The sequence below is a fragment of the Tachysurus vachellii genome, chromosome 26 (assembly GCF_030014155.1).
Source record: "Tachysurus vachellii isolate PV-2020 chromosome 26, HZAU_Pvac_v1, whole genome shotgun sequence".
Classification (NCBI taxonomy): Eukaryota; Metazoa; Chordata; class Actinopteri; order Siluriformes; family Bagridae; genus Tachysurus; species Tachysurus vachellii.
The window spans coordinates 6,894,619-6,907,802 of record NC_083485.1 but is presented as its reverse complement, the minus strand read 5'-3'; the positions used below and the strand labels follow the sequence as shown (position 1 = coordinate 6,907,802).

Sequence of the window (13,184 nt, the reverse complement as noted above, 5' to 3'; positions counted from 1 at the left end):
GTGTTTTCAGATTTGTTAATGTGTTTTCAGATTTGTTAATGTGTTTTCAGATTTGTTAATGTGTTTTCAGATTTGTTAATGTGTTTTGCACTTCTCGGCCACCGTACCTTTGCCTTTCATATATGCCACTTCTGATTCCAAATGATCAACTAGAAGTTAAGTTATTATTTGTTGTTCCTACAACTGGGAAAGGCGATAAGACTTTTGTTTGATACAAACACACACACGTACACATACACTTTTACATATATATGTCTGTACATGTAGTAGATGTAATCATAATATCTGCTACTAGATATTTTTAATTTTAAATTTTTATACTATTTAATAATAAAAAAAGAAAATTACCTAATGTGCACGTTTAGGCAAGAGGGAGTTTTTTTACTATGTTACTGTGTTTATTTTGGAATCGTCTCTGTATGTTTGCTACTGGATGCTTGAATTTCCCCCGGGATCAATATAGTATCTATCGTTCTATATGTTAGCTACTGGGTGCTTAAGTGTTTTTGCAACTGGATGCTTAAACAAATTGCAATAAAATATAGCCCAGGCCCAATAATATTGTAGGGATACTGAGAAGAAACAGGGGTTCTTGGGTTGAAAAAAGGGTTGAAATCCATCTATGCACTGCAGCCTTAGGACCATTATCAAAAAACTTAAATTGACGAGAGGTTAATAATAAGAGGCTACACAGTATTAAGTATGAATAAACATTCAACATTAAGCTCACCCTTTTTTCTTAACTTCAGCATAAAGACAGTCATAAAATGAAAATGCACATACTCTGAGTTACAAAGGCTGCCAAAGTGTGCCACTTTATGAATGTTGTGGTGTAAAAACTTAATAGTAACTGTAATCTGGAAAGTCACCCCGACCAAGAGAGCAGCGACAACAACATTCCCAAAATAGACAAGAATTCCCAGAAAACTTACTCAGAAAAATAACTGCATTTTTTTTTACAGCTCTAAGAACCTTGACTGAAAAAAATAACCCCTCCATAGAATTATAAATTGCTTGAAGAAGCACAAGCAGTGTTATTCGTCAATAAAAAATCAACAAATAGTATCAGAAAAAAACAGCAAATATCCTAAAGGTGTCTTAACATCCTTCCATGTTTCAAATACCAAAAAAAGTATACTCACACTCATCATAGAAACCATAGATGCGGTTGATTGAGGCGCATTCATGGTTGCCCCTGAGGAGGAAGAAGTTCTCAGGGTACTTGATTTTATAGGAAAGCAGAAGGCAGATGGTCTCAAGTGACTGTTTTCCCCGATCCACATAGTCCCCAAGAAACAAGTAGTTACTTTCAGGAGGATATCCACCATACTCAAAGAGCCTCAGGAGATCATAGTACTGCCCATGAATGTCACCTGCAAAGAAAAGAGTAGGCCCACTAGAGAACTGATAAACACAACAAGAATTTATAGCTTTAGCTATCACACAGTACTGTTGCTTAAGTTTGAACAGAACTGTGTGAGTTTTACTCACCACAGATCTTTAGAGGGGCCTCCAACTCCAGTAGGATAGGTTGGCTGAGAAAGATCTCACGAGATTTCAGACAGAGACCACGAATCTCATTCTCCTGCAGCTGAACATTCTTACCAGGCTTTGACCCCCTCACTGTAAAGGAAATGCACCATTCTTACATCCATAAAAAGCATATTTTGTAAAAAATTTTCCAGACAGGTAAATTTCTAGTCACAGTCAACTATAATTAAAAGCTTCTGAGCTAAAATTACTGAAATGCTATCTGAATTTTTAATTGTGATAGGGCACAATGATGCAAGAAAAGTGTAAAATATATAAAGAAAACAAAAAAGGAAAAACCATTGGAAAACACAGTGATGGCACCAATATGCACTATGGGAAGAAGTCAAACTGGCAGAGGCAGTATAATGCTCTGGGCATTGTTCTGCTGGGAACTGCATGAATGATTAGATTACTAGAGGTGCACAGGAGTTTGTAATAAAGTGGACAGTTTCTTAGGAAAACCACATTAATACTCGGTAGGGCCATCGTTTGCTCTCTAAACAGCCTCAATTTTTCATGGCACTGATTCCACAAGATGTTGGAAACATCCCTTTGAGATTCTGGTCCATGTTGAAATGATTGCACTACATAATTCCTTCAGATTTGTAGGTGTACTTTCATGCTGTGGTTCTTCTGGATTCAAATGCAGAAAAGACCACTGAAGAACACTTAAACTGTTCAAGACTGAAATGACATTTCCTTAGTGATATGGTACATCATGCTTGAAGTGTGGCACAAGGTCCGCAACAATACTGAAATTGGTTATGGCACATAAGGGACGGTTGGTATTCACAGGCCCATTACACCACTTCCAGCAGCCTGGAATGTAGAGGCAGTTTGGATTTATGGATCGATGCTTTTGGTGCTAAATTCTGACCCTACATTTTATATGCCTCCAGCCTTCTGTTTTTTTTTTTTTTTTTGCCCATCTTCCTTAAGATTTAATGAAGTCCGAGATTCTGAACCAGTCTGTTTATACTTTGTTGTCCTTTCTCAACAAGGTGGTTCATATCTTCAAAACTGCTGCACATTGGCTATTTTTTTTTCTTTACTGCACCAGATAATGATGTATGTATAAATAACAGGATATTATCATTTATATAAATACTCAGATCATATGGCACCAACAACCATGCCACAATCAAAATCACCAAGATCACATTTTCCCCCATTCTCTTGATCTCACCACATCTCATAGCACCTCACACTGACAACCATCAATAAACTAGGGGAAACTGGCGCTAAAGAGAAAAATAGTACAAAACAAAACTTCACACAACTGAAAACAATTAGGGAGAATAACAAGAATGATAAAAAGACAGTGATAACCAAAAATGATAAAACAGTAAGTCAAGTGGTTCTCTTCCATGTCCCATTTAACCTCTTCACTTGAGAGCCCCCAGCACCAGTGCAAAAAATGTCAATCATTTTCATAAACACATGCAGCATACCAGAAAAATGGGAAGAAACTCTGCTTTACGACTACAAACACCATTTCCACCTAATCAAACACTAAATGTTCTGCCTTACTATTGGATTTTGCTTCCAGTGACACAAATTTGGGGCTTGTCATTCGATTCTATTGGCTGAAACATTTCGATAGGCGGGTGATGCATCCAAATCAGCCAAGGAGATCTTAAGCAAACGCTGTTAAATAATTAAAATTCTATTTTAATTTCCCGAACCTTTAAATTCAATGGCGCAGTTATCTACAGAATTTAATCCCGTTTTTGCTTATTGGAAATGGTTAGAACAGCTGGATTTATTGACAAAAGACAGCGTGATCGACAGCTAATAGCGATCGATACCTTAGATCAGCTAAAAGGTATGTAAACGTGCGTTTACTATGGATGTTTTGTTTATTTGGTTTAAAGTTATCACTGTTTTTATTTGCGGAAGTGCTGGATTGCTTTTGGAGCTCACTTCAACCCAGAAGCACGTTCAGCTGTAGCATGATGCACATTAAGGTATTTACTGTATGGTAGGAAGATTTTTTGCTATGTTCCATCTTTTCTTACTTTGACCTAGGTAAATAGAGAGGGTTGCATCAGGAAGGGCATCCGGTGTAAATAGTGCCAAATGTAATCATGCAAATCATCAATGGGAATTCCATACCAGATCGGTCAATGCTTATGTTAACAACGACCGCCACTGTTGACCTGGTGAATCAAGAGTGGAAGGGCTGTTGGTCCGGATTACATACCTGTGGAGGTATGGAAGTGTCTAAGAGAGACAGCAGTGGAGTTTCTATCCAGATTGTTCAACAGGATGTTAGAGATTGAGAAGAAGCCTGAGGAATGGAGAAGTGTTCTAGTGCCAATCTTTAAGAATAACGACTATGTCCAGAGTTGTATCAACTACAGAGGTATAAAATTGATGTGCCACACAATGAAGCTATGGGAAAGAGCAGTGGAAGCTAGGTAATATGGCTTCATGCCCAGAAAGAGCACTACTGATGCAATTTTAATGTTTAAATTTAGAAGTACAGAACTGGTCAGAAGGAGTCTTGGTGGATTTAGAGAAAGTGTATAATAGGGTGCCAAGAGAGGAGCTATGAGACTGTATGAGGATGTCAGAAGTGGTGAAGTATGTCAGAGTAGTTCAGGATATGTATGAGAGGAGTATGACAGCAGTGCTGTAGATCAGACAGAGGAGTTCAGGGTGGAGAAGGGGCTACATTAAGGATTGGTTTGAGTCCCTTCTTGTTTGCTATGGTAATGGACAGGTTGAGAGGTGGGGTCAGACAGGAATCTCCGTGGACAATGATGTTTGCGGATGTAGAGAAGAGAGCAGGTAGAGAATACGTGGAAAGGTGGAGTTCTGCTCTGGAAAGATGATGAATGAAAGTCTGTCATAGTAAGACAAAATACATGTATATGGACGAGAGGGAGCGGAGTTGAACTGTGAGGTCAAAAAGGTGCAGAAGTTTAGATATTTGGAGTCAACCGCCAGCACGTTAGGGAGTGCGGGAAAGAGGTGAAGAGGTAAGTGCAGACGGGTTGGAGGGGGGGGAGAAAAGTGTCAGTGTTGAAGGCCAGCTCAGGAAGCCCTCATGTCTGTGTCACCTTCTGGCTCCAGCCTTTTAAAAAAAAAAAAAATAAAAAAAAAAAAATAATAAATAGGTAAATATATACAATTGAAGTTTACAATTATTTTAACAAAGTTAAAATTTAAAATACTATATCTATCCCTAATAAGCAAGCCAGAGGCAATGGCGGCAAGGAAAAACTCCCCAAGATGATATAAGGAAGAAACCTTTAGAGGAACCAGGCTAAGAAGGGAACCCATCCTTATTTGGATGATACTCTTCAGTAGATAGTGTAAATGTAAATAATGTCCTTCCTACAACAGTTTACAACAGTGCAACCGAGAGCTCCTGAGGAACAAATGGGTCATTGCAAACTCCGAGCTCAGCACAGACCTGATTGCTGATAAAGACCAGACCATATAGCCTGACACAACATTGGTTCAAAAGAAGGCATGACAGTCTCTGGTGGGTTCATCCACAAAAATCCCATGAGACATTGGCTGACCATGCAGATCAATCCCTAGCAAGGTGACAACCAGGCGACGAGACTCTAGCCAGAGGTAGAACATCAGGATTGAGGAATCAGGAAGTCGCTTCGTAATTAGAGACGATCGGGCCAAGAACTCGGAACACTGGGAGCTCCGGAGTGGCATATATAGCTCGACAGAGAGAGAGAGAAATTGTTAGGCATGACTGTGATCAGGTTATGGACAATGTAAATTATGTGCAAAGTGCAGACAGGGACTCCGGCAAGACTAGCTAACTAAAAGGCTAAAGACTAGATAACTAAAAGGCTAGAGGCAGAAGGCGTGACAGACATGAGGGCATCCTGGGATGTAATATATGTCATATATATGACACTCCTGAGCATCCAGTGTTCCGAGTTCCTAGTCTGATCTTCTCTTCCTACAGAGCTACTTCGTCAAACCAGGATGGGCTCCCTTCTGAGCCTGGTTCCTCTCAGTGTTTCCTCCTCATATCATCTCAGGGAGTTTTTCCTTGCCACCATCACCTCTGGCTTGCTCATTATGGATAGGGGTAGATATATAGTATTTTAAATGAAGATTTTTTTTTATTAATTTTAAACTTTAATTGTATGTATTCATTTATATACATTTCTTCTTATTATTACACATACATATATTTTGTATTTTTTTCTCCCTTCTGTTTCTATACTTCTGTAAAGCTGTTTAAGACAATTCCCATTTTATTTACCAAGGAAATTCACCACAGTGTTCATTGTTGTGTATATCGTCGCTGTCGGGCGGAATCCTCGTATCTCCAAAACCATTATTTTTCAGGAAATTAAAAAAATGCCGTACCTTATCTGTAGTGAACAGGGTTTAGTCCGCGTTGCAGTGGATTGTCTTGCGCAAATTTCCTGTCCTCAGACGAGCACCAGAACTAGCGGGGGCCAAGATTTTTTTTCTTTGAGCCCAGTGTTTTGAAGACATATGAGAAATAGGAGAAATATGCCGTGAAGCTCTCCCGCGGAGTGAGGTAGAGGTGGACAGTTGAAGTGTCCAATGGAGTTTTGAGATTTGCGCTCAAGCTATTTTCAAGACTTTAGATTGGTTAATAACTTGTAAAAATAACAGACCCACGTGGGGACTGACCAATAGCATCGATATGTGAAAAAATATGAAATTGACAAAATTTGGACATACGAGGTTTCCGCCCGACAGCGACGATATATACCCCCGAGTGTGTGTATATTCCATCCGGCACTAATGCTAAAGAGGCTCTATGTGAACTCTATGGGGCTATTAGCAATCTACAGAATGTTCACCCCGACAGATTGTTTATCATCGTCAGAGATTTCAATCATGTAAATCTCAAATCAGTGCTCCCTAAATCAAATCACGCTCCAACCAGAAGCCATGAATGACTGCTAAAGTGCGACATGGGCATGTATGGCTTCCAGTGGCACTGGGTCACTAGTGTTTGTTGTTGACGTGACAGAAGATAGCAGTCGTATGAATTCGAAAGTGTATAGGGATATACTTTCTGCTCAGATTCATCCAAATGCTGCAAAGTTGATTGGACAGCGCTTCAGAGTACAGATGGACAATGACCCAAAACATACTGCAAAAGCAATCCATGAGTTTTTTAAGGCAAAGAAGTGGAATATTCTGCAATGGCCACGTCAAATTGCCAGATCTCAACCCAATCGAGGATGCATTTTATTTGCTTAAGATAAAAACTTAAGGCAGAAAGTCCCACAAACAAGCAACAACTGAACACAGCTGCAAAAAAAGGCCTGGCAAAGCATCACAAAGGAGGAAACCCAACTTGGTGATGTCCATGGGTTCAAGACTTAAGGCAGTCATGGGCTCCAAAGGATTCTCAATAAAAGTATTATAAATGAACATTTTGTTTACAAATTGTCCAATTACTTTTGGGTCCCTGAAATGAGGTAACTGTATTAAAATGGTTGCATTTCCTAAAAGCTTCATAGGATATTTAAATTAAACCTCTAATTAAACCTGAAAGTCTGCCCTTCAATTGCCTCGAAGTTGTTTAATTTCAAATCCAATTTGGTGGCATGTATAGACCAAATCATGAAGATTGTGTCACTGTCCAAATATTTCTGATCTTAACGGTGCATGTGTTAAGAATTTTTTTTAACATATATAAAATATGGCACCAATTAACTAGCTATCTCTTCTGTTAATCCGGTAGCTAGCCAGCTAATGTCGTGTCTAGCTAGTGGCTGCAATCTCAGTGGCCATTTTTTAATCTTGCTAGCATAACCATAGTGCTGCCTAAGAATGTAAATACCCGGTCAAACCAGTTTTCATGATAGACAATATCTTTAACTACTTACGTCCCCTCTTTGTCTTTGTTCTAAACAATAACCCAATACAGCTATCTAAAACTAAACCTTATTTACAAGTGTCATTACTGTGCACTTCTGTACCAGTTACTAGCTGAGCAGCCATATCCATCTTTAACTCGATAAAGACTACGGAAACACATAAAATAAGTAGAACAATCTCTACTGTAAGGCTAGTAACAGTGTGGCTTGCCACAATTGTCTATGCTAGTAGCAAGCTAGCTAGCCAAGTACCAAGCCGAGTGCCTACCATTTCCAACAATTTAACCAACCGTACAAAGCGTACAAAACATTAGACTGACACATATTCAGTCTTACCTTCAAGCAGGCGCTGTATGATGCTGTCTATGTTGAGCTTATCGATGTCAGCCATGTCTTGCTAACTTAGATACACAAACTGATTTCCTGTAACACACTTGACTTAAACACAAGAGAACGCCTAATGACTATAAGTACCGAGTTACAGAAACATTTGGACTATTTTTAGTGGATATATTTATTTTTTTCATTTATTGCTTCTTTAACGTTTGGTAAATCCGGTCGTGTATAGGGACACTTATGTCGGAGAACAGAGGCGAATGACTGGCGACTGAATCGGCTCTCCAAAAATGATTCACTTAAGTGAGCCAAGTGAAAAAATTCACAATTGCGAAAGAAGAATTTTTTTTTAAAAATTTGCACGTTTTAGTAACGCGACGTAACCCGATATTGCAGTATTCACTATAGCCAAATACTCGAAATTTTGACCTATTTGTCACATTAAACCATTTAAACGTAGACCTATTTAATAAAAAAAAACGCGAATGACAAATGAGTCTTAACTACGAAGTAGAAATATGCAATAGACTTAAAAGACCCCCCCCCCTTTAAATATGTTTAAAGATTAAAAAACAATATAGTTTCACTATTGGCATCCAGGACATCTTAATCGCTGTTTTCAAATGTTTATCGAGGTTTGGTGAATAACGAGGGCAACAGCACAACCAGTGGCTGTGAGAGTATCTGCACTAAACTTGTATATATATATATATATATATATATATATATATATATAAAATATTGTAGATGTTTGCTGATATTCTTTGCAACTATGAGGGACATAAATGAAACCTTCCACTCAATTTTTTTGCGGTCTTTTTATTGCAAACAAAGTCAAATAACAATACAGAATCCCGTTTTAGGTTTACATGAAAAAGGAGTAAAGTAAAAGTATCACAACAATAACAATAATGGAAAGAAAGTAAAAAGAAAAAAAAGAGAACCCTTTTATACTGTATCTAATCTTTTCCAAATGTATATGACACATGACCTCTCTAATCCAGAGTCCATATGTTGGTGGGCATGAATCTACCCACACCTACACAAAATAATCCACCTACACAAAATAAGTCTTCTAGCTAGCAGAGAGCAAAAAGCAATCATGTTCACCTGGTACCTGCTAAAAGAGGCATCCACCTTGATCACCCCAAATAATGCAGTCAAAGGGCATGGGTGCACAGTTTTTCCACATATTTTGGAAGATAGCCAATATCCATGAAGTTTTGAACAAGTCCAAAACATGTGAAGAAGTGTAGCAGGTGTTTCCTTGCAACGATCACATGCAGGATCCAAGACCAGCTTTATCTTGGACAGTTTGTCTTTGGACCAATGTAAACGGTGTACCACTTTAAAGAGTAACAGCATGTCTCAGACACACCGAAGATGAGTGAATGTTCTGTATGACCTTTTGCCAGACCACGTCCGATATGTCTTCATCCAAGTCAGATTCCCACCTGTGTTTCAGAATGTCCAGACTGGTCACATGGTATGTGTGTAAATCCTGCTCAAGACCTGTTTAGTGTCTATCCTACAATCAAATATCTTATCCACAAAGGACTGAGCTGGACACTGAGGAAAACAATAAGAATTGGCCATAACAAAGTTTCTCAATTGCAAATATCTAAAAAACTGTGATTTTTTAATATTAAATTTCTCTACCAGTTGTTCAAATGAGGCAAACTTATTATCAATGTACAGATCATACAGTGAACTTAGTCCGTTCAAAGCCCAACTATTAAAAGTTTCATCAGTTACCGAAGGGATAAACATGTGATTATTCGACACAGGGGCAGCAAACAATAACCCGGTGAAACCAAAAGACCGTCTACATTGATTCCAAATCTTAACTGTGTGGACAACAACTGGGTTAGAAGAGTATGTTGAAATTGAATGTTTAAAGGGAAACCGAGAGCAGAGCAATGCTGTAGGAGAGCTGGATGTAATTGAGGCCCTCTCCAAAGTCACCCAGCTTGGTAGAGAAGTGTCCCTTCTCAACCAGTGCAACCATGCTCTAATATTAGCTGCCCAGTAATAGTACATGAAATTAGGAAGTGCCATGCCCCCCAAATTACGGGGCAGTTGTAATATCTTTTTGTTGATCCTTTTTGTTGATGCTTTTTATTCCAAATAAAGGATGATAGCTGGCTATTCAGGTTGGAAAAGAATGATTTAGAAAGAAAAATTGGCAGGGTTTGGAACAAGTAAAGAAACTTAGGTAAAATAATCATTTTGACTAAATTAATCCTTCCCCCCAGGGAAAGAGGCAAGGATTCCCAACGAGCAATATCTTGTTTAAGATTTGCCAACAAAGGATGATAATTAGCCCTATAAAGATTCTTAAAATTGCGTGTTATCCAGATACCCAGATATTTAAATTTTTCCGAACTAACTTTAAATGGGACTGTGCCAATAAGTTTCCCTTCAAGATAGGCCACAGGCATCATCTCGCTTTTCTGAACATTAACCTTATAGCCAGAAATTCTCCCGAATTTACCAAGTAAGATCAATAACTCAGGGATACTAGTCAGAGGGTCCGAAATAAACAAAAGCGTGTCATCAGCATAAAGAGAGACCTTATGCACAAAGCCCATACGATTTATACCTTTAATGACTAAGCTCTGCCTTACGGCAATAGCCAAAGGTTCAATCACCATCGCAAATAAGAGGGGCAAAAGTGGGCATGCCTGCCGTGTACCTCGTTGTAATTCAAAATAACTGGAAATATTATTATTGGTACGTACCTCTGCCATTGGCGAAGAATAAAGCAATTTTATCCATGATATAAATTTAGGGCCGAATTTAAATACTTCTAAATTCTTAAAGAGATAACCCCACTCAACCCGGTCAAATGCTTTTTCAGCATCAAGAGAAAGTATCACCTCATCGTCTTTGTGGCTGAGTGGCGTGGGAGCATACAACACACCAAACAGTTGTCTAATGTTAAAAAATGATTGGCGATTTTTCACAAACCCTGTCTGGTCAGGTGAAACAACAGTGGGAACTACCTTTGCGAAGATCTTGGCATCCGCATTCAGAAGCGACACAGGCCGGTATGAACTACAGCGGTTCTGAAAATTTCTTGAAAAATTCAGCTGGAAAGCCATCCAGTCGCGGGGACTTGCCACTTTGCATGCCTCTAATTGCAAAAACTATCTCAGTTACCGAGATATCTTTTTCGAATTCCTCGGCCAGATCCGGACTTATGGAGGGAACGTTTATACCTTCAAAGAAGGTCTCCAAATCCGACTGATTAGAGAATGAGTCAGAAGAGTATTGTGACTGGTAGAACTGACTAAAACATGAGTTAATTTTCTCATTGTCTGAGCATTGATTACCTTGGCCATTGATTATAGCTGGAATATTTTGAGTAACTGATCTCTGGCGTAGCTGATGTGCGAGCAGGCGCCCCGGCTTCTCACCATGTTCATAGTACCCATGCCTTGACTTAGAAATCAGGTACTCGGTTGTTTTTCCGGCTGCACTCCGATCTAGAGATGAGAGTACACAATTAGAGTCTCCACCAATTATGAGACTGTGTGTTGACATATCTGGCATATTTGAAAATAATGTGTTAAAAAAGGTATAATCATCCCAGTTTGGTGCATAAACCGAGACTAAGACAACTGGAAGTGTGTACAATTTCCCTACCACGAGAACATATCGTCCAGCAGAGTCTGTATGTACACTAGAAGCAGTTAATTGTATGTGTTTACCAATCATGATGGCCACTCCTCTTGATCTAGAGTGAAAATTTATTGAAACACCTGACCAGACCATTTTTTACCTAGACGTAGACTATCCGCTAAACACACATGGGTCTCCTGTAAAAATGCAATGTCTGTATCAAGCTGTTTTAAATGCTCTATAACTTTTCTAAATTTTAAGGGACTATTGAGGGATTTCACATTCCAACTCACACAGTTAACTGGATATTCAGAAGAATGCCTAGTACCTTTTTTGTTAGCCATGTTTAAACTGAGGGGGGCACGGTGGCTTAGTGGTTAGCACGTTCGCCTCACACCTCCAGGGTCGGGGTTCGATTCCCGCCTCCACCTTGTGTGTGTGGAGTTTGCATGTTCTCCCCGTGCCTCGGGGGTTTCCTCCGGGTACTCCGGTTTCCTCCCCCGGTCCAAAGACATGCATGGTAGGTTGATTGGCATCTCTGGAAAATTGTCCCTAGTGTGTGATTGCGTGAGTGAATGAGAGTGTGTGTGCCCTGCGATGGGTTGGCACTCCGTCCAGGGTGTATCCTGCCTTGATGCCCGATGACGCCTGAGATAGGCACAGGCTCCCCGTGACCCGAGGTAGTTCGGATAAGCGGTAGAAGATGAATGAATGAATGAATCTTTAAACTGTGTACAATGATATATACAGATCCAAAGGATCACACATAAGTTCCTAACAAGAAACAACTCAATGGTATACAAATCCAGTATAATCCCACCCCTTCTCCTACAAGAACCAGGAGAAAACAAAACCCCACAACAAAAAGATCCACACATTATAGTGCTTGTATCGAGAAACATAACTCTAACTGCTAGGACTCCTGGCTAGCCCCCAGATATACTTAGAACAGAAATCCAGTAGTATTCTCAATGAAATTAGTAGTATTCAGTAGTATTCTCCAAAATTAGTTAGTTGTAAACAAAGTAATCTACTACCATCCCCTAGAAAACATTTTCTGTATGCAGACAATGTATGTATTTCGGGATATAAAACAATTGTGACAATACAACCTGAAAAACCCGGTTCACAGTCAATGTCCATCATCTGTCGCCAAGATAATATTCTCTTTTACATAAGCCATGGCCTTGTTTGGATCAGCAAATTCTTTGTCTTCTTCTCCGTGGGTGATACGAAGTCGTGCCGGAAAAAGTAATCCGTAGCGAACACCCTGTCGGTTTCGAAGAAGCTTCCTCACATCTGCGAACGCTGCCCGAGCTTTGGCCACGCTTGCAGTGTAATCAGGAGAATTGTGATATACGCGTCATTGAAACGAAGTGGGCCACGAGTGCGTGCACGGCGCAGAATCTCCGCACAGTCTTGATAATAGTGCAACTTAGCAACAATTACTCTTGGTTGACCGCCTGGTTTATTTTGTCCTGGTGTACGATGTGAGCGATCATTCAGTGGCTCTTTCTCAAGTTGTAGCACCTCAGTTAGCATCTTGGCGACTGCTATGCATGAGCTGGAATCCGGTGTCTTGGGAACACCGAGAATCCGCACGTTGCACCTCCTCATCCGGTCCTCACATTTCACCTTTAGTTCCTTTAATTCCGACTTCAACTCACTCACTGTACTCTGTAGAGCGACAACCTCATCCGACCAATTAGATAAACCGCCCTCTATATCGTTGACACTCGCTTTGACTTGGTCTAACTCCGAGCGAAGCGCCGCGGTGCTGTTTATTATTTCAAATTTCACCACTCGTAATTCGCTCTTAAGAAAGTCAAAGTCTTCTGCAAGGGC

At 39.7% G+C, this 13,184-nt stretch overlaps 1 protein-coding gene across 1 annotated transcript in view; it reads right to left on the bottom strand.

Moving 5' to 3' along the window:
- ppp1cc (protein phosphatase 1, catalytic subunit, gamma isozyme) overlaps positions 1 to 8,272 on the bottom strand; it is a 31,856-nt gene extending 23,584 nt beyond the window's left edge. Inside the window, exons 1-3 of the mRNA XM_060863080.1 lie at positions 7,716 to 8,272; positions 1,492 to 1,623; positions 1,143 to 1,373 (exon numbers count right to left, since the gene is read on the bottom strand). Coding sequence (XP_060719063.1) covers positions 1,143 to 1,373; positions 1,492 to 1,623; positions 7,716 to 7,770 — 418 coding nt within the window. The 5' untranslated portion in view covers positions 7,771 to 8,272. The remainder of the gene's footprint in view (positions 1 to 1,142; positions 1,374 to 1,491; positions 1,624 to 7,715) is intronic.
- Positions 8,273 to 13,184: the final 4,912 nt, after the last annotated feature.